Genomic DNA, 23147 nt, shown 5'->3' with positions numbered 1-23147 from the left:
CACACTTCCATGTGTCTTGTTCTTACACAAGTCTCTCAGTCTTCCTTAATTCTTAGCAGCTATGGATGTTACTTGGGAATCTGAATCACTTCCTATAATTGTGTGCTATCATTATAAAGAATTCTAATTGACAGATCCTACAACAGTCCTTAAAATAGCTCAGCCTTAACTTCTTCCACTCCCAAAGGAACAACCATTCACTATGACTGTATTTCTTTCCTCTAAATCAGTCTTTCAACAGTTATAAAACTCTGTGCACTTGCTCTGTATTTTCCTATTTCCATTACTCTTGTCAAAGACTTGGTAAAAAGCCTTTAATAGAGCCAAGCAAATTCTATCCCCTTCCTCTTTCAAATACTGTTTTATAAACTTTTTCAAATAATTTAACAAACTAATGCAATGTGAATAATCCTATGTAAAACATTATCTTAAAATCCTACTGCCATTAATTTGTAGTTCTTCCCCCTGCCCCAAACATAGTCTGTAGATCCTTCAGTATAAAATACACTATTATTTTATCATCTTTCTTATTCTCTAATACCACAGGGAGTTTTCAGGAAGTACTAGTACTGAAACAATCAAAGCAACAGCTTCAGTGCTGTGCCCTGGACAAAAAAATCCCGCTCTTCCTCACTGTATGCTGCTGTTAAAGAACAGTACATGTTAAAGAAAAAAGGGATTGCCCCATCCATTCTTGTGGCAATGACCTCTGGCGTACTTTAGGAAGTATCTGCATAAACAGAAAAAAACCCACTGATCATTACATCAACATTACTCCTACAGAGGAAAGCGGTAGATCTTCTACTGATTTCAAAGGGGACATTTGATCAATGCAGGGTGTATATCACATACTGAGACTAAAAGGGAAAGAAAACATCTTATGAAAGTTTCAGAAACAATAAGGCTGCAGCATAAGGATATCATACATTTGAGGGTAGAAATGTGATGTTGATTCTAAATTTCTTTTGCATAAAATAAGAACAGTTACAAATAGCTGCACAAATGATGATCAGTAGAAACAAATTCTGTCAGTGAAGTGTAGCGTAAAGTCAAGAGAGGAAAACATTTCAAGAAACTAACTATAACCAGAACATTATTTTAGCAGAGCACCTCTTATTGTTGAAACAGTACAATCTTTCCGGGCCTTGCAGATTCTGCTATGTTCCTGGCTAAGCAAATGGTGTCAGAAGCTACAAATGCATTGTACCATGTCAGATGAACTTGAAGACTGCCACTCTCGCAGCTAAATAACATTTTGGTCATAGCCTTCCACTTATTTTTCAACTTTAGTCTTAGTTCTGCAATTCCTTGTGTATGGACTCGAAAGTGAATGCCATAAAAGGCTGTAGATATGGAATAGATAGCACTTAACATAATGAGTTTTGGCATTGATGTTCTCTACACAACATATGCTCCTTCTTCCATCATAGATCCAATTACTGATTTTACAATGGATTTGGAAAAGTACAGCAATGTTGCAATTTTCAAATTACTGTGAGTAAGAAAATGGCCAAAGAAGTAGACACAAGGAAAGGCTGTCCATCATTTAGGCTGCCTGTCAGTCTGCCTGTCATCCATCTCTTCACTGCTGTCTCTTCCTTTTTTCATAACTGAATTGTTTTTAAAACTGACATTATAGATTTACTTATGCTTCCAACCCCAACTTTAACAGTAAGAAAAGCATGCAAGGGAGAAAGAAAAAAAAAAAAAAAAAATCTCTGTTTACCTGTAACAAATTGCACCTGGAATGGAGAAATCTAAGCAGGCTGTCTTAAAAAAAATGGCATTTAATCTTCATTATTCATTCTGTTGTCTTTTCGTTATAAACATAATTCTTCTCTATTCTCCATACTGTTCTCCCAGTATGGTATGTGTACTACCACTCATTTGACTATGTGAAATAAATAATGTGTAGAAAGCTACATTTAAGTTTAATGCTACTGAGATTTATTCCTGCAAAATAATTACATTTGGATGGCTTCCCAAAGACTAGTGACTACAGCTTTTGTCAGTATGTCCCAATGTGGCTTTTAAATCTTAATTCAAATTAACACTTACAATGCACCTGCTTATGATTAGGCTAAAATTATATGTTATTTCATGCTGCACTGAAATAACACATTATGTATTAAGACACTGTCAAACACATTGAAGTGTCAGTGGTTACCTTCTTTAAAGGTAACCATAAAACCATAAAACTCTAAATTTTACTATTTATAATAGAAAATTACTTAGTTCAAAATTTCAATTTAGTTGCAAAAGCAGGTATAATAGTAAGAAACAATTTGTTGTTCTTTTTAACCTGGAAATGAAACAGATGAAAGCAGAGTGGGGCTCAATAATATCAGTGAAACCTGTTACAGGTAAAACCTGTATTGTGTCATCTGACAGTGATGGAATATACCCAAAAAAAGGAAAAAAAAAAGAAAAAGGAAAGGAATATATGTAAAAATAGTTCACAGTTTTGATCAAAATCACTGTCACTGAAAGACAATATTACCAGAGTACTTAAGCAGGACTGGATCTATTGATCCAGGCTGTGATTTTTTTTTAATTCTGTTTGTTGATTTTTTAAACTTTAAAACTTTGTGCTAAAATAAAGACCTTGTAATAAAAAGGTTAACTGAAATGTTTTTTAAACTGTCCTTGCCTCATGTAAAAATATTTATCTGGGACTACTCCGTCAGGCATTTCTTGACTGTTGCAGGGCTTTTCTGAGGCAATGTAAATTCATGAGACTTTGAGGCCTTTCAAATGCACAGGCAAGTGTTTATTGTATTTTTACTTGGCAATTTGCCTATTAAAAGGCTGGAGGTATACCCTGATAATCAGCAATGACTAGGCACCTGTCAGATATAAATTAATATTAGAATATTTAACATGAAATTTGCTGGAGTAGGTTAATAGCAGATACAAGGAGGAAAGATGAATTTGTCAGACAGTACTATATAGTCTTATCTTCTAAGTTATACAAACTGGCAGCCTTCTATCACATACAGAAAAACACGGTAAATTTACACAGGTGGAATCACACAGGCATGTGGGGGTTTGTTTATTTGTTCTGTGGAATTAGGGAATTTACACACACAGAGAAAATTCTCCTTTATCCAAACTGGCTAAAAAACCCAATGGTGTTAAAAAGAATGTAACATCTCAAGACAGTGTTTCTAAAAATCTGAAAATTATTATTTTCCTTTCTAATTTTTTTTTAATACTATGTTCCAAATATACTATTTACCTATCTCAGAAGCAGCCACTGTGATGTTGTACCAAGGTGTCTCCTCTCTGTCAAAGATCTTGGCAGTCTTAATGGTCCCAGTACTAGCGTCAATGGTGAAATACCTATCTTCTTCCGTGTTATGATCAATGAAATATCTATGAAGAAATAAAACAATAAATATATACTCATTGTAGAATGTATAATCCAAAGTAACAGAGAGCTGCATAAGAATATTACTTTCAAGCTTTTAAAATCAGAGAGATTTTTAAAAACCCACTAAGAAAAAATTTATATTATGGAGACACCCAAAGTAACACCATATTTCATTTCTTTCATAATGCTACATTTCTTTTGATACATAACAAGGTTTCCACTGTTAGTCACAATGATATAAATTGCTAACAGGTGATATTTTACACAGCGATATACAATCCTGTCAAAGCTAAGACACACATATATTTTGGCTAAAAAATCATAAAATGGAAAGAAAACAGAAAGATATTAAGATATTATTCTTCTGTTTATTTGCTTGTCACTGCAAACCAGTGTGTTCAGCCCCAGTACCTGTTTTAAAGCATGTCTCTCTGACATGAACTTGATGACATGATGACATAAGCCATTTTGAACATAACCATTACAGAGACTAGTAGCAGAAATGTATGATTCCCAGAGCTGCAACTGACACTATGCTAGAAGCAGAACTAAGTAGCCCTGCTTAACTCCCTTGACTTCTGGGCACTTTACCTAGCAGAGAAAGTAAAGGCCTTGAAATGGGTAATCAAAGTAGAGGGAGGGAACAGAAAAGAAGAGATTGACAAGACATTTTTTCTCAAAGCCAGAATAATTTGTGACAGCTTTTAACAAATGAAACAATTACAGACCCCTATCAAGCCTTCCTCACTATCTTGATGAAAAAAATAAGGAAAAAGATTCTATTATATACATCATTGGTTTTTCTGATAATTTGTCAGCCCTGCTTTCATTCTGTGAAGTTTTTAATATACGGAAGCTATATATAGTTCAAAAAGATTTATTTGTCCAATCTAGTTGCTCTTATTTCTACATCACCAAAAGTGTAATTGCCAGCTAATAAAAAGTGGTGCACTTAAAAGCTGCCAAGCTCAAAAAAATTAAAAATAACTTCAGTTTTATTTCTCTCACAATGTACTTATTTAGACTATTTGTGGAAAGGAAAAACAAACAAGCAAACAAACATTTAATTGAATTATATATTAAAGTAAGATATGATGTGTGAAAAAGCAAAAGAAATAAAGCACTAAAGAAGGAGACAGCAATTTGAGTGAGTCACCTTAACTGGTCAAAGATAGAACACTCAGTGGAAAAGCCATCTAGGACTTGATCACTTAGGATAGATATGCCTTGCTGGAGAGAACCTGAACCCACCTCTCCTACCTGCAATAAGTATTTTACATATGCCTTACAATATGCTATTCTTGCTTGCGGCATTCAAGATTTTCTTTTCGTGCTTCCAGTATTTTCAGGAATTATGAGTTTTCAGAACTATGTCAGGCACTAGAAATCAGAGCAGCCAAAACTAGGCTAGAAAATCTTTCCTTCTTGCCTGTTCTCTGTCTTTCCTTTCAACATCATGAAGAGTGAAACAGTTCCCATATGACTGTGGAGCTGTTGGAGAGACAGCAGATCTCAGTTCCCACCCATTTGATGTTTCTCTGGAATAAGGATATAATTCGCTGTCTCCCATCTGAGCTACAGTTAGACCTATGTGTGAGTCATTAACTACCAACACCTGAGAATAACTCATTCTAAAATACACCAGAAGTGCTCAGTAAAGACACTCTGCATATGCAAGATGGCAGCTGAAGTTGCTTCAAACAAGTAACAGACTCAAACTGTCTTCATACTGAAAGCAGACTGGCAAGATCTTGATTATGTAGGACATGGGGGGACCATTTTTAAGAATTTAAGACAGGAAATATTTTTTCAGAGGACATTATTTAATCAGTGTGCCCCAAATTGGATTAAAAAAATCAAAACAAGTGATGTTGCCAGAAAAAAGAACAAAAAATAATGCTGAATTTCTAATTGCTGAATCACAGTGGACATTGCAGACACACTTCTGAAAGTTGGTATGCTTCTCAGTGCTCAGTAAACTCAGGAGATGAACTAAAAGCAAACTCCTGACCAACATTCATCAGTCACTGATCATGACACACTGAATGTTACAGCTATCCAAGAAAATTTATGTTGCTTTTGAGGAATATTGGAATCCTCTGAGGACCCATTACACAACAAGTAAACAAACAGAAAAGGACCACACAGCTATCATGCTGGCATTATTTTATGTGACAGTATTGGTCCAGGCCACGCACACCTCTTTATTTGGGAATCAGGATTTGGTTTTCAATTTCAGAACAACTGATTTTTCCAGTGTCTCTGCAGGTCTCAGTCTTCCATGAAGCACAGATTTTTAGGTTCTCCAAGCATTTATTTGTCATGGAAATGTTTTAAAAGATGGTGTGAATATCAGTGGAGGAGTCGCATCACCTATGTGCACAGGTAGCCTTACCTTTTACTAATTACAAAAACTTTGGCGACAGAGTGGTATCAACATCTAAAAGTCCATTAAGATGCCATGCTTGCCAGAGACTTGTGTTGAGATTTTAACTTTGTACAGAAGATACATGCTTCAGGTGGAAAAATCCCTCCATGCCTTATACGTTACCCTTGGCAGTGTAGAAAACCTGAGCTATGACAAATACTTGGATTATCTTGACTATACTACTATTAAGTCAGAAATAATGAACATTTGGTTGTTTTGGGCAAGATGGACAGTGCACATGTACACAAACACCCTTTACATGATGGATTGGAATGCTGACAGAGGAAGCATAGGAAGCATAATTGTTCCTCAGTTTTCTTGGAGACCTTAGCAGGACCCTTTACTAGTAGAACTTACAATCAGGTATGCAATGATAAAATTTAATTCCTTCTCTCCTGCTACAGCCTTGTTTTTCTTGACTCTAGGGGTCTCCTGATAATGACAAGCATTACTTCGTAAAAAAAAAAAAAATAAAAATACGCTTCACTGACCTGTTCTTACAGAATACGTACTGCAAATCCAAAACAATTTATAATACAAGTGTCTTGTTCCTGCAAACATTTATTACTGTGGACATTGTTTACTTGTTTTCAACATCAGGCATAGTGACTACTTGTGCTGACCACAGAATCATAAAAATAGGGCTATTTAGTATTTGTAGACAGTAGCTTAAAAAAAGACAGGATTTCAAATCGGGCTTAAATGAAAAAAAAACTTATAAACTAAGAATACTCAGCTGGTTTTGTGTGTGTGTGTGTGACTTACAACAACTCATTACCTCTCCAAGTAAAGTACAGGAATAAAACTGACAAATATCTGTCCCAAATATGAAGCTTGTGTAGGAAAACTGAAGCTTGATTCTGTTATGAACTGTGACTACCTAACACTTCGTCTTCATAGACATACAGTAAAAGATGGCCTTATTTTTTAAAATATGAACACCTTTTTCTAAATTAGTTATTTAAGTGTATTCTATAGAAGCTCAAAGCTCTCAGTTTAAAGAACTCAGTAATGGATGAATAATTTCAATTGTATTTTCTGTGTCATTAATGGAAATAAAGTGATCCTGAAGTAACTTAATGTACTAACAATTTTACGTCCAGTGATAGAATAATGAAAAATGTTTCTAATTTATCCACAGTAGCACTTCCCCTTTGTGTGCTAAATTTTGCATACAGTTACAGATATATTGAAACATTCACAGCTCAAAAGAATTTTTCTTGATAATGAATAAATAAGAGGGGCCCTTTCTTGTGCTTTCCCATTATTATAATGTTCAGTTCTCCTCCATTACTCCAGATTCTTCCCTAAAATTGCTTTGTGCATCATATCTAAAGCAGTCATTTGCACTGATGCTGTTCCCAACCTTCTTGAATGTCTCAGTAAAATAAGGTACAGAAGATATCCTCACACAGCAAAAGAACTAGGAATGCTATTGTAAAGCATGGCTCCCAAGTGCTTTAAAAATATTTTGTTCAAGAAACTCCCTTGGTAGAGCCACTCATTTTTGTTATACGTAAGAGGACATTTAGAAGAAGTCTCATTGTCTTTACAAAGTGCTTAAAATTTTAGGCCTTTATAAATACTAGCCACTGATTTATCTACATGTTGAGAATAGAGGCCAGGTATATCCATAAATACAGCATACTCCAGAGCTAACGATGCTTTACGTAGACTTCTGAATTCATTTAATCTAGAAAAAAATTACTGTCATTTAGATAACAGTGGCAATAAAGATAGTCATACCCTTCCCCTCTTACCCTTCTCTCCACCTCTACCGAGATGCTTTTCAACACTTTTTCTACACTACAAAAAGCTATAATGCAAGTTTTGAATTTCAAACAGTTACTTCAAAAGCGAATTTTCACCTTAATTCAGTTGACTGTTTCTTCTTACTTAGAATGCATTTATTTGAAAATGAACCTATAATATTCATTGCAGATACTTGTTTACAGACATTTACTCATGACAATGCTGTGTGAATTAGCATACTTTTAACCATTAAATCAGCACATCTGAGTTGCATGGCACATGTTAATAAAGAGACTTAATAACAAGACATGCCTAAATAAACAGCTCTCCATAAACTGTTTACATCCAAACCAACAAGAGAAGCCGATCTTAAGGAAACAACATTAAAAAGGATCATGAATATAGAAAACCTATTAGTCACACTATCTGAAGAGAATCTGAAGGAAATTAAATACAAAACTCAATCCTGCTAGCACTGGGAAATGCAACATGTGCCACCTTTTTATTAGGCAGATTCACTCAACAGAAGGTTTTTCCCAGGTTTCATCCATGTCCTTATTCCAGCTTTTGACCAAAGCAAGCCCCTGGCTCCTGTGACTTCATTCCTCACTTCCTGTCTTTTAGTGAAGCAGTGGTTCAGTGATGACAGATATTCCCACCATTTTTATTGAAAACTAAAAGCATTTGCATGAATTAAGAAATAAAGAGAAATATCTATTTTCAGATGGGCCTTAGGCAGAAGGGCACTCTAGACATATACATCAGTTTGCAGTATTAAAGTAGTCAAGCTCTAACAATACGGAGACTGCTTAAAAATGGAGAAAGTTTTAAGATGCTAAAGGAGTTTAGGAACATTAATGATTTCCAAACCTTTTAGGAGGGCTTCTGAAGCTAAAACCCACAGGAATTTTCAGAATCTCTCTCCCTGAATTATTCAGTCTTAAAATAATATTAACATCAGTTTGTCACTTGACAGACAAGTGACATAATCTGTTACTATTCCAGTACGTCTCTCCAGTTATTTTGCTTTAAGGAAGTGCCTTGAGTTTGAGTTTTTAAGTAGTTTTGAGTTTTTAATTTATCTTTTCTTTTGTCTTTAATCAAGTCTTTTGCTTATCCTTTCATTACACTTTTTTTAATTTATTACCCTATTTACCAACTGCAAACAAGAAGTCTGTTACAAATATCCACCCTGGCTACAAATTTACTACTGCTAATGAGCTTCCAAAAGCCATGTGGATTCACGGGTCACAGTACTTCTTTGGGCTTTTGTGTTGAGACATAGGTAAATAGCCAGCTCTCTAATAAACAAGTGAAACTGGTTACAAAGAAGCATTTAAAAAAGGTCACGGAAGAGGATGGATCCTCTGTCAAACCAGTCACACCAACTAGACTTATTAGAAATCAAATGCCATTATAAGGAAACCTGTTTAGTTAAAAATGCAAGTAAGGAAACTTTCTCAGAAGGAGATGTTCAGACTCAAAGTATAAAGATTTTTTTTTTATTTAAAAAAAAAAAAAAACTTAAAAAAAGAAGTAAGCAACAACTACACAGGGTGAGGGAGGGAGGTATACCAGGATGAACAGCGAGAGAACTGATCAGCTCCAACTCTCCCTGTTTGGCCAGGTAGAGAGCAACAAGAAATGGCCCGTGTTGGAATATAACTCTGATGCATGCCTTTCATCTTCTCTCTGCCTCCTGACAGCACCACTCCTCATGAACCTGGGAACCAGCAGCATCCCCTTGAAGCCAGATGATGTGGTGGGGAGACATTCTGTTGCCATGATGGTCTTGTACTACACTACCTCCCTTCCAGGGCCAGTCTATTTCCCTGTAGTTCAGACAAACTTCTCCAGGAGAGAAAAGCAACAGTGAAGTTTGAGTCAGAAGTTGGGATTTTCTCCCTGCAGTGTGTTTAGTAGATTAAGGAGACATTAGATGTTTCAGAGCTCCTCAGCAGAAGACTACTGCTGAGAACTACAGCCTTCAACTGTGCTTTCCAGTTGTGAAAATGAAATACAGTTGAAGAGATCTTGGAGAAGGTAATCTCTCTGTTTATCATTCCTTTGCCTTTTTTTCAGACAGGCATAACATAACTTTGAGAAAAATACTGTTCCTCTCAAGACTGTTTGCAGGAACTCAGTTTGACATGCTGTTCCTACTGAGTTAGCTCTGGTGCTGGCTGCCAGCTGACATCCATCAGCTGATCAGCAGTACCTTGTTGCTTCCCATATGGGACTCCTGGCTTGTCTCTCATACTGAAATCTCATCTCAGCAGAAGTGGCAGCCCTCCCTCTCCTTGTCCTTGGAGATGTGAGGTGGCGGATCCCAGGAGGCACAGGGGAGTTGCAAGCAGTGAACCGCTGCCTCCCAGCAAAGCCTCTGAGAGGCAGCCACTACTGGTTTGCATTTCATGCTGAGTTGAATTCCTGCTCCTGTTCTCATTTCTATCCACCGTGCAACTGCTCACGTTGAACACTGGAAAATGGGAATGCTGTTCATTTGAAGGAAATGAGTCCTGTACACCCATCTTTTCTAGCTGACAATTTTTGTCTGCATGTGTTAACCACCAATCATCTTTTCTAGATAATTCTGCCAGTAAATGTAGGCTAAGAACAGCCCATGCTTTTAGAGGTATAATTCAGAAGTAGAAGCAAGATAAGGGTTCATCTTCCTGACTTTACGAATACCTTCAGAGGATTACAACCATCCAAATGCATTTAAGTAGATGTGTTGATGGTAGAATTGTTATATCAAAGTTGCTTTTTATTGAGATTTCAATGCTTCTAAGAAATAAAGTGCAGTCGGTGCTACATGAGAATCACTTTTTGTTCCTAAAAGGTTTACCAGCTAAAGAATGGTATTCTACTTACATATTATCTATTTTTTTGCTCCTCAAACTAAAGATTAAACCAAATAAACCCATGATCAATAGATTTATGCCTATTTATTGGTGTTGAGTGGTCCTATCAAAAGACTACACTACAAAGATGTTCAGATACGAAGGCTGACTCATAAAACCAATTTAAAATACTGCAAGCATTCTGAAGTCAGTGGAAATTATAGAAACATAAAGATGATGTCCTGGCATGAAAAATCAGACTCTCAGTGTCACCATATAAAGATGATCTGTCAGTGTTTTCTCTCACAGCTCTAAGTGAGAGATGGAGGTAGTTCTGGTTGCTGTGAGATTTTGACCACCATCCCAAGCTGGATGCTTCCTAGTCAGAACAGCTGTCAGAACAGCTTAACAGTTCCTGCACAGAGAGATGGACATTTTTGTTAGTGGGAGGTCTGGGACACATAGCTCAACAAGAATCTAAATTAATAATTTCAGGCCTCAGGGAAAAGATCAGCAACATATCTCCCACATCAACATTATAAAGAAATGTTTTAAAATTATTCCTCCCTGTGAAGACAGACAGAGAACCAGAGAAGGAACTGGAGAAAAATTCCCTTTTGTCTCCAGCCTTTCAAAATAAGGTGTTCTTCTTCGGGTTTGATTTACTGACAATCTTAGAGAAGAATAATATTGGAGGAATACAGAGAGCAAACGAATGAAGGAGGTGAGACGGAGGAGGGGGACACAGCTCCTCTCTGCTAAGTAACTATGAGCCATTCACATACCCTGTGAAGATATCAGTGTATTTCTGTAGGTGTTGATCACAGGGTTATGACAGTGTCATGCTTTGACAGTCTGAGCAGAATGGAGGACAGATGTCTGTCTTTGCCTCCACAAGGGCAGGGTTGGCAGGATCTGGGGGGGATGTTCCCCCATCAGGCACGTAAGGGAGGTACAGTCACTCTACATGATGGTATTGATCTCAGTAGGCTGTCCTAAGTACAGCTAATAAAGCATCCTGTGCACAGGATAGCAGAAAAAAAACTGATGTTATGCCACTTACATGACATTCAAAGAGCAAGTAAGACAAATGAATACAACTAGGTGAAGAGGCTTTTATATTTTCCAGCAGGGGATCAATCTTATCCTCTTTCCCTACTGACAGTAGCGGGGAGCAGCACAGAAACTCATAATGCTCTCAGAGGACAGGAAGAAAAAAAAATATTTAAAAATACAATTTTCATTTTCAACCATCCCCCAATTCCTTACCACACTCTGTCCCGCACCTCCCTTCACTTAATATGCTGATACTGTATGTCCAAAATTTGAGTGACTGAGTTTGACTCAAAAGTTCAGGTTTTATTTTAGCTCTAGTAAATATAAACTTTACACCATAAAAATAGTCTATAACCAGAATCCTCCACAACACTTTATGTCTTTAAGGTTCTTGGAAATAATAATAGGAATACATGAAACTCCATGGGTATCTTCTTTCCTCTACATATGAGCATGCCTCTTAAAATACCATTTACTGAAAATCAACATGACTTTCTAAAGGCTGATGCCAGGAAGTATTTAACTTATGTCTTTTACGACCAATGCAACAAAAGTTAAAATAAGTTTCTGTGCCTGATGCAGGAATTGAAGAACAATTTCCTACACCACATTGTTATAATCCTATGTACTTGTCACTCATTAATTTTTCAGTATTCTATCTGAGAGAAAGGGAGAGAAGGCTGTCAATTTAAATCAAATGAGGGTAAGGCAACTTTGAATTCATTATAGCTCCTAGATACCAGCTATGGTGTTGGAATGCACATTTTTTACTCATATATATGTATCATAACCATTATTATACATCACCTATTATAAGGCAATACCATAAGACCATTAGAAAAGTGAGAAGCCAGAATCAGGGCTAAGATTGTACTTGTATTCTTCACTAACAGCACAAAATTAGCAGTCTGATATTCACAAAAAACCCCACAAAACAAAAAACAACACACAAAATAAAGCTTTTTCTGACTTTCCTTGGTTATTTCTGTTTGCTACTTTGTTTTTATTTTTTGGTGTTTGTTGGCTGGTTCTCCTCTTCCCGGAAGTAAAATAATTGTTTTCTATAACATACAACCATGTGCACCTTTATGTTTCATATTTATTTTTTTCTGTGTTTTACTGCTTTTTTAGCAGTAGTGTCAAGAGCACAGTGAAGAAAGATGTTCATTTTATAGTGACATCAGGAAGGCACGAAGACTACTTCAGTTTTCCTATAGCTACTCAATTTCAGTCCTAGAAAATAAAATTCATTATAGTAAGGTAGATTACAGACTGGTTAGGGTGCAGCACAAAAATTATTTGAATTCCAATGTATTAATATAAAAAAGCCTTCCAAGATTCCAAGAAAATATAAGGTTATTTTTAACCGAGTCATGATAGATATTCTGAAAAGGGAAGGTACTTATATTTCTAATCCTTTGACACTACTATCACATGCTGAGTAATCAGTACCTGTACTCCGTTTGCCAGGAGTCTTCAGTTAAATAGCTGGGAAGAGACCATTCCTGTCCAGAAATGCAAACAACCTAAGTCAAACATAGTAAGTGGGAGAACAAATGACCAGAGGGGACAGAGACCCCTAGTTCTCAAAACAGTGATTTGCCTCCTGTACCACTGCATGACAAAGACTGCACAGCAGCAGCAAAAGGAGTAAGCTGATGTTACCGCATTTCTGTAATAGCACGACTTATTTCTCAAAAAATACTCTTACCATATGGTGTTCATAAAGACTTTCAGTTCCTCATAGGACAGTATCAAAGATCAAGTTAATATGAGGGAACTTGCCCATGTCATGCAACTACTTTCACTATTATATCAGAGTTTCATGGTCTCAAAACTATGCCTTTGCTCTTTTCTGAATCACTAACTAACCTTGAGGAGGCTTAGAGAACAGCAGCAACATTATTTTTCTGCAAAGCACTCCACTGAAAACAGACCAGATGCAGTCAGAAAACTCCAAGGATCATCAGGAGTATGTGTTGTGGCTAGACAGACTCACCACCCAAGAATTACCGACAGGAAGATGGCAGGGTTTCGACAGGCACTACCGCAGCCCTGAGGCAGTACTAGCAGCCTAGGGCTGCTTCCAGTGCACATATGCAACTTGCCAATTAAAAGCTGATTTCAACCCTGATCTCCACAAAAGTCTTCCAAGTATGGGTTCAGGAAGAAAAAAGATCATTTCTAAGTAAGTATGGAGAGATTAAAAATTAATAATATACTAAAAGATTATTACAATTAGAGAATTTAATAATCATCCTTTCTTTCATATTGTATGGGAAAATTTCAAGACCCACTTGAACACCAGATACTATTATAAGACATGCCTTAACCCTGATCTTTTCAAGCAACAAAAGATTTTGGTATGGAAGCAGGCTACTCGACATAATGCAATGAGAGGGGATTAGTTTCTCATAAATGTTTCAAGGCAATAATCCCTGTGAATGAATTGCAATTTAGGATGTTTTCCGATGATTTAGCACACATTTTTTTAAGTAAACAGCTGTTTATCAAAGCATTCAAAAAATCTTTATCTTTAAAATTAATACATGATAGATTTTTAATATCTTTTTTATGCTTTCTATGATTGTTTGCTTTCCATATCTCAATAGCATAATAACCTTTTATTTCAAAACATAACATTTTTAAAAGTTTCCCCGAAAATGCATTTCTATCTATTGAAAGGAAAAAAATCAACTTAGAAGAAAAATCCTTTAAAACAGTCCAAATTGCCAAACAGATGATGTCTGAATAAAAGAAACCTCTAATAGCTACATTTGTTATTACAGAGGTTCTTTTGCTGGAGTTGAAAAAGTAAAACACTAATACAAGCACTGGCACAAAGTCAGTGACCTCTGAAGACTGCTCAGCTCAGGAACAAGCTGAAATCACTGTAATGAAATTGCAGTGAGGAACTAAGGACAAAAAAGTTTTCAGCTCCCTCTCTACTGATAACAGTCGAAGTTGTTATTTATTTTTGTGTTTAGCTCAAATAAGTTTCTAAAAGATTTCCCTTCAGCATTGTTAATTACTGTAACAACTCTTCTAACCATTATTTCTGGTTATAAGAATCATTCCTGCCACCAAAACAAACTGCTACTTAATTGGGCAGTGAACAAAACACAGCACTATATATCGTTTAGCAGCTGGACAGCAAAGAAGTGATGCAGTTGCAGCTGTGTGTGCCTAATTCTTTATCAATCTCACACACGGCAATGAACATCATCATAAAGTGGAAAGGCTGCACAACTGGATTAGGAAAAACTGCTAAGAAAATCGCTGCTCCGTAGCTGTCCTGGAGTTGTATCTGAGCCAGTTGGCTGAGGAACTATTACTCCATTGCTCCACACAGATCAGCTGTGCAAGTCCTATTTGTAGCTATCTTCCCTGGAGACTATGTGATCTGTGCTTTCTAAGAAAGATACATTGAATCTTCCTGATTTTATTTTTATAATCACTATTTTTATTTTGAATGAACTAGGAGTTGTGTGGAAACCAAGGAGAGACGTGATCTCATTACCCTTAGACTATCTTTCAGACTCATCAGGGTTTCAGACAAACAGTGGAGGCGTTTCTTGGAAACCAGCACAGAAGGACATAAGTGCACTGTGTACATGCTTCTGAAAAAAACAGCTTCCTGCTTGCCATTGTGAGTGGAGCGTGGGACAGAACCCTGCCTCCGGTGGAGCAGCAGCTCAGCCCAGCCAGCCTGGCCCACTTCTCAGGTCATGCACCATTTCCAACCCATAGTTTCCCAAGTTGCAGCCAAATCTTGAAACAACACAAAGCCCTTCTGCACCATGTCAGTGTTTGTGGGTGAAGTGAGGTGAGGGAAGGGGGTTAAAGTTGTCTGTTCCCAGAGAAGCCTTTCTCCTCCAACAGGAGGACGCTCAAGGAGAACCTGGGGGCACACCAACCCAGCCTGGTGCCTCTTCAGAGTCCCATGCACCAACATGCTAGTCCAGGCCTTAGAGGATTAGCATCTTCATAAAAAGCCCACACACTTAAAAATGACATTCAATGTCAGTTCCACTGAGATGGATAAAACCTGGCTAGAGAGTGGACCTGGTCACAATATAACGATATGTCAAGGATATCTGAGCGGCTACTGCCCTTGCTGAATCCCTCCAACATGTAACTGAGGGCTGGCTCCTTTCAGAACTTCATGATTCAATAAGTTTTGCTAGCACTTTATTTTTTTCCCCACTGAAACAGACAGGGAGAAGGAACAATGCAAAAATGAATGTCAGTGGGTGGAAAAAATAGGACAGACAAAGGACAATTTTTCTCCTCAATTATTTGAGTAGTATGGATATTTAATATTCTGGCCTCAATCATTGGTTACAAATTTGTGTTTGGAAAAAGGCCAATACAAAATGCAAAATATTTGGAAATATTTCTCCTTCAATCCCTCTATCTCCAAATTATTGCTCATTTCACACAAAAAATCTATTTCTGGCCTTACCAGCTTTTGTACAAACTGCTGCTACTTCCCTTTTACCACTGTTGTTTTACCCCTTTCTAGACAAAGCTCTTAGGGGCCACAGACAGTTGAATTATGGAGCAACTAGTCAAATCTGCACATGCCCTTCCTACTCCCAAACTACCATGATGGTTAATCTGTCTGACTGTGTTAGCTGCTGTTTCAGAATTATAGTATTAAAACTACAGGCACTTGGCAGTTCTTTTCAGCAAAATTTTGTTATTTATGTTATGATTTAGACACAAATACCATAGTGGCAATTTTTCAAAGGCAATAACTTGCCACTAAGAAATTGCATATATTGATTGTCTGACACTAGACATTTTGAATCTTAGGCTATTAGCACAAGAGAACCATAAAAACCTGATGCTTTCATTGTTCTGCAAAAATTGTTTCATCTTACCAAGACTATTATACATACCCAGCAGAGTTCAACTGAGTCAGGAGACTAAAAATGCCCAATTAGCTTAAGAAAAACTGTTTTCCAAGTATATACTCATATGATTTCTACAAGTGCTATACCATTATATCATAAAAAGGAATAGCATCAAATATGTTTTCATGAAGAATTGTTTTTCTGAAACATTTTAAATCCACTACCACCTTCAAGACAAACATTCATGTATTGTTCCATAAAATTCTCACACTGCATGTCAGTTTAGAAAGTAACTCATCCCACAAATGAGGCCAGTAAAAAAAGTCATTGGATCCTATTATATCTGAAAACATGTAATTGAAATCTTTAAACCAGTAATGAATTCAAACCGTGATTCCAGAGTGTTCAAGGTTAAATCCAAATGATCTTAAATTTATAAAAGTCAAATTAACACCCATATATAAATTTTTTTGGCATCAATGATTTTTCAAGCTTGTTGTGAAGATATTTCCAGCTCGATTTCAGTTCCTTAACTTCCAAGCCAATTGTTATTATAAGATGTATTTTGGCCAGAGCAGCAACACAGAACTCTTCCTTTCTGTCCTGGTTTGACCAGGATAGGGTTAAGTTTCCCCAGCAGTGGGGGGGAGCTCTAGCCGGGTTATTCAGATACCATGCGGACCGTCACATCCTGGCGCGTCACATTTCCTGGCACGGGAGCGCGGTGCACTCGTGGTTTTGTACATCTGCTCCTTTCACTGCTGTATTTGGTAGCTATTTTGCTCTGTTCATTGCTATCACTATTACTGTTATTGTTATTGTTGTTGTTTGTTGTGTTGCTATTGCACTGTTGTATTAAACCTTTCCTTATTTCAGTCTTGGGGCTTTGTATTTCACTCCCTTTGTGGGGGAGGGGTAGCGGCCGCGTGGTCTCAGACTCCGGCAGGGGCTAAACCACCACACTTTCTTTTGGTGGTTTTTTAATTTTTTTTTTATTTCTAATGAGAACATTTTCTTTAAGTATGAATTTCATTAAAAAGACTATCAAAATCTTCCCATCCTACTATGTTACATATTCATTTAGTTTGCACTTCTCAGCACTTCTCTTTGTCCTAGACCTCACAATTGGAGATAGTATGACATATCCCTAGCGATACCAGTGGGGTGAATTATTACAACCATTGTACTCTTTTGATACCTCACTAAAACTGAAGCATATTACAAAATAATGGCTTCCTCCTCAAACACGATTTTGCAAAAATTATACTGCTTGTCTGTGAGGAAAGATGTACTTAAACCAGTTGCTGTCTTGCACAAGCACCTGGGACAACTACAGTGTGGCAAGTGTGCAGAGGGCCAGCACAAGACCCACATGATGGGGAAAACAGCATTATGATCCTGAACAGATTTACAGCTAGTGGCAGAATACTAACTGGCAGCAGGCCAGTGAAGTGCACCATTTTATATGATGTGGTAACATATACTGTCCTTGTTTGGAGCAGTGCTGATACAGGAACTAGTGCACACAGACCTTTTCTCAGACCAATGGCTTGATGGCAATTTTAGTGCAAACCAAAAAAGGCTGAAGATTATTCATTAAACCTAATCCATACAGACTGATCATGACATTGTTCTGACCTACGTTTCCCTTTATGTACTAAAATAAAAGACACAGTTTCATACATCCCGGATCTCACTAACCCTTTAGCTGGTGGAACTCAATCCTGTATAATTTGGATTTACTATACCTCACTAAACTGTTGGCAGTGTCAGGATCTTGTGCTGTTACTGTGCCAACAGTAGTCCCGATCTTCGCATTTTCATAAACTTCCATGACATAGGAAGGCATAGTGAAGAGCGGAGGTTCATCCACATCGCCAACAATGATCTTCAACATTGTTACATCTTTGAATGGTCCCAAGTGCGAAAAGCGGAAATCAAGGTGAGTATTTGCTCCTTCAATATTAAGTGTGTATGATTTCTTTTTCTCGTAGTTGAGTGGCTGTTGGCAGAAAAAAAGATTTATCAATGCCATTCTGTGCTTCAGTTCAGCTTGCTAGCAAGCTAGCTAAATCTTTTCCATTTAACTTAAACCACATTTCTTCATGTTATTGGAAAGGGACAATATTCTGTGATACTCTGGCAGCCACTGTCATACGTTGTAAGTAGAAGGATATACATGAAGCAGGATGGATTCAGGTATTCTCTACAACAGAACTGTGGGCAAGGTACCAATTCTGGAAAAACTCAGGGTTTAGAATGAGCCTCAGAGTCTTCTTCCATGACAATGTAAAGTCTCTGGATTTTATCACCTTTCAATTTTTATTGGTCAATGCTAAATACTGGAAAAGGTAGAGACATATCCCAAATGAAATTAACTTCATATCTTTAATTAACAAGCTTAATAGATAGTGATAGGGCTACTAAAATTCTTTTGGGCATCTCTTCTGTTAAATCCTCAACTGAAAAACACCTCCTTGCAGAAAAATACTCAGTTATCATAACAGATATCATAAGAGACAGGAAATTAAATGTGTAAGAATAGCTTAAAGATGTGCTTGTGTGCTTTTCTAATCAGAAAGGACGCATCCCTATATTCTAGACCATTTTCTTTTCAATTCTTTACCACCAATGAGACAACTCTTCAGCCTGTCTCACCATGTACTGCTGTGCTGCACCTGTATTATGCTGTCATAAATGGGAAGAAAGTCTGCAGCTGGGGATATGACTTCAGCAGGGCCTAATGTTCCAATAAAACCCAATAGAAGGCACATCCCCAGCTGTACCATCCACCAGAAGCACCACTGTCACTTTAGCATTGCCCTGTTATTTAAAGGAAGAAGATGGGGGCCTGACTCGTATCACACAGCATGGGCACTTTCTTTCTTAGGAGTCCCATTTCTATCTTGTTATTTACACATCTCCATAGTTCAGCTGGTTTTCAGATTATTGTGAAGTAATTTTACTGACAATATATTTATTTTTACCCTACATTATCATGCTATTACACTGTCTTATGCAAGATATAAGATAAACATGACACACCCAACTCTCAACTCTTCCAGTGTCAGATAGTTATGTAGTAGAAGGGACTAAAAGGATATTTAACTTAAAATTACACAAGTAATGAAGTTCCATTAGCAGAATTAAACAATGTCTTTACTGGGAGCCATGTTTACAGGACAACAACTTTTTTGAGTTGGTTTATTCAGTCTCACTAAAGTAGCTGACTATTTTTCATAGACAGCCCAGGTGGTCATAGAACAGATTTCGTTTCAGACGGCTATTTTTCAAATGTGCTATGTTGAGGAAAAGCACTCATTCTTGATAATAGACACCTCAGTACTTACCGGCTTACAAATTTATGGCTTCAGGCAATTTATAAAGGACATGTAGGATAATATTTATTATCATACTGAGCAAAGTAGGTAGTTTGTACATATATATATGGTACTACCACTAAGTTTCCAACAGTCTCATAACACAAGCATAACACTTAAAGAAGTTGCATACGTGTGGAATCCCACTACAAGTAGTATCATTCTGTGTGGACCTGACAGGCTGACTGAAGAGATCTCAGCACAAATATTCAAGCCTTCAACCAAGGCTAAACTGGTATTTCCTATCACCCCAAAGAGTAGAAAAGTAGTATTTAAGGCAAGAAATATGACGAACTCAATGTGTGATTTGTCAATGTCAGTGTGTATTTTGTAGATAAAATCTACAGTAAATTTGATGTGTGATGTATAAGAAAAATAGTTGGTTCGGATTTACATATGCTACATATTTCTTTGATTTCTCCTCTGTGTATTGAAGGACAATTAATGCATTTTCTTAACTCAAACAGTATGAGACTTTTTTGCATTTTGCTTTCTCTGTCTCCCTTTCCTGAATGTAAAAATAAAAATTTTAAAGGCATGGAAATTTACCATAGCCTTATAAATCTATTATTATAAAAAAAAAGAGCTAAGTATACTACTTAATTAAATAAATTCATAAATAAATATAAGTTTAGTAAATTTTAACTCAGATGCTGTTCATTAATTTATGACTTATTTCTGTTATGAGCAGGGAAATGTTAAATAGTAATTTGCATTGCTCTGCAGCATACATATTCTAAGATTAAACAAGTTTATAATAGGATTACAAATTGCAACTATGATGCCTTTTTTGAAAATTAAGTTTATACTGACAATTACTGGATTAGGCTATACAGGAAGATTAATTTGTCCCAGAAAACACACAAGGAATAACAAAAAGTCCTGTTTTCTTTCTTTTGTGTAGTTATTCAATCAGACATTACCCAACACTTTTTGTTTGTTTGTTTTTGTTCAGAAATACAGGAATAATCCATTCAGATAATCAGAAAAAACTAACAATTCAACTACAGCCAAAGAAGGTTTTTACTTTCATTTTCTTTCTTCTTCTTCCCATAACATCTCTGAATGAAAGAATCAGATACTGAGACATAAAAGGAAAAAGAGCTTACTCTCCTGCACTGTGATCCACAGAGGTTAAAAGACACCACTATTTTCAACACTGAGCTATCTTAGACAGAAAAGACACACACTGTACTAAGGATTACTATTTCTAGGGTTCACAGTTAGTACCTTTTTTTTTTTTTTTTTTTTTAAATTTTCCTTGTTCTCTCCTGAGGAGAAGCAAGGAAATGTACAAGCAAAGCAAGCCCAGTGATATTCTACATCTTTGAACAACTCACAAGTCCAGTTGTTACAACACTTTTACTTTCGATAAAATATTAAAAAAAAAAAAAAAAGAAATCTGGTTGCAGTTTGAAAATATAAAACTGTCTTTTCCTGGGTTTCTACTTAAACACTGTGCATGTGTTAAAATTGACATTTATCTTACATTTGAAGAACAAATTGGATTTCCATTTATAGCCTGTCTAATGCTGTGCTACGAAATCTGCTCATAGACTCATCCATTACTTCAGATAACCTGATCTGTTCACCTGGAGGTTTTTATTGCCTTTTTTTTTTTTTTTTTTTAATCTATTACTCACAGAATCACAGAATCATCTAGGTTGGAAATGACCTTGAAGATCATCCAGTCCAACCATTAAGCTAACATTGACAGTTCCTAACTACACCATATCCATAAGCACTACGTCGTCCCAACCAAAACACCTCCAGGGATGGGGACTCCACCACTGCCCTGGGCAGCCCATTCCAATGCCTAACAACACGTTCTGTAAAGAAATACTTCCTAATACCCAGTCTCAGCCTTCCCTGGCACAACTTGAGGCCATTCCCTCTTGTCCTATCACTTGTTACTTGGTTAAAGAGACTCATCCCCAGCTCTCTGCAACCTCCTTTCAGGTAGCTGTAGAGGGCGATGAGGTCTCCCCTCAGCCTCCTCTTCTCCAGACTAAACAACCCCAGTTCCCTCAGCCGCTCCTCGTATGACATGTGCTCCAGACCTTTCACCAGCTTCATTGCCCTTCTCTGGACACGCTCGAGTAATTCAATGTCCTTTTTGTAGTGAGGGGCCCAAAACTGAACACAGTCATCGAGGTGCGGCCTCACCAGTGCCGAGTACAGGGGTAAGATCACTTCCCTGTCCCTGCTGGCCACGCTATTTCTGATACAAGCCAGGATGCCATTGGCCTTCTTGGCCACCTGGGCACGCTGCTGGCTCATCTTCAGCCGGCTGTCAATCAACACCCCCAGGTCTGTCTCTGACTGGCAGCTCTCCAGCCACTCCTCCCCAAGCCTGTAGCGCTGCTGGGGGTTGTTGTGGCCCAAGTGCAGCACCCGGCATTTGGCCTTATTGAAACTCCTACAGTTGGCCTTAGCCCATCACTCCAGCCTGTCCAGGTCTCTCTGCAGAGCCTCCCTACCCTCGAGCCGATCAACACTCCCACCCAACCTGGTATCATCTGCAAACTTACTGAGGGTGCACTCGATCCCCTCGTCTAGATCATCAATAAAGATGTTCAACAGGAGTGGCCCCAAAACCGAGCCCTGGAGGACACCACTCATGACCGGCCGCCAGCTGGATTTAACTCCATTCACCACAGCTCTTTGGGCCCAGCCATCCAGCCAGTTTTTTACCCAGCAAAGCGTGTGCCCATCCAAGCCACGAGCAACCAGTTTTGCCAGGAGAATGCTGTGGGAAATGGTGTCAAAGGCCTTACTAAAGTCAAGGTAGACAACAGCCACAGCCTTTCCCTCATCCAATAAGTAGGTCACCCTGTCATAGAAGGAGATCAGGTTTGTCAAGCAGGACCTGCCTTTCATAAACCCATGCTGACTGGGCCTGATCATCTGGTTGTCCCGCATGTGTTGTGTGATGGTACTCAGGATGAGCTGCTCCATCAGCTTCCTGGGCACCAAAGTCAAGCTGACAGTCCTGTAATTTCCTGGATCGTCCTTCCAACCCTTCTGATAGATGGGCATCACATTGGCCGATTTCCAATCTGTCGGGACCTCCCCGGTCAGCCAGGACTGCTGGTAAATGATGGAAAGCGGCTTGGTGAGCACCCCAGCCAGCTCCTTCAGCACCCTCAGGTGTATCCCATCCGGTCTCATTATCATAATCATAACATTCAGCTTAAAATACCTAAACTATTCTAATTTAGCAAGAATTTGGTCATAAAAATGATAATGCAAAATAATTTATATTTACAAAGGAAATATTTCAACTATCCCATCAGTTTCACAATAGGACTCATTTAAGTCCAAATAGACAAACAAAAAAATGTATCACTGTCCTGTCTGACCTCTTGCTCTCTCTACAAGAAGCACATACTCAAATAAATGACTTGTAAAGACACTTTTAATGTGTAAAAACTAAGTTTAAATTCTTCCTCATTT

General features: G+C 37.6%; 1 protein-coding gene across 1 annotated transcript in view; it reads right to left on the bottom strand.

Annotated features, from left to right (window-relative positions):
* The window catches only part of CDH18 (cadherin 18), a 273391-nt gene that overhangs the window by 30305 nt on the left and 219939 nt on the right, over positions 1–23147 (bottom strand). The window contains exons 8-9 of the mRNA XM_074873928.1: positions 18060–18313; positions 3239–3375 (exon numbers count right to left, since the gene is read on the bottom strand). Coding sequence (XP_074730029.1) covers positions 3239–3375; positions 18060–18313 — 391 coding nt within the window. The remainder of the gene's footprint in view (positions 1–3238; positions 3376–18059; positions 18314–23147) is intronic.

The sequence above is a fragment of the Strix uralensis genome, chromosome 1 (genome assembly GCF_047716275.1).
Source record: "Strix uralensis isolate ZFMK-TIS-50842 chromosome 1, bStrUra1, whole genome shotgun sequence".
Classification (NCBI taxonomy): domain Eukaryota; kingdom Metazoa; phylum Chordata; class Aves; order Strigiformes; family Strigidae; genus Strix; species Strix uralensis.
Note: the sequence above shows the minus strand (reverse complement) of the source record. Positions and strands in the feature narration are given on the sequence as shown.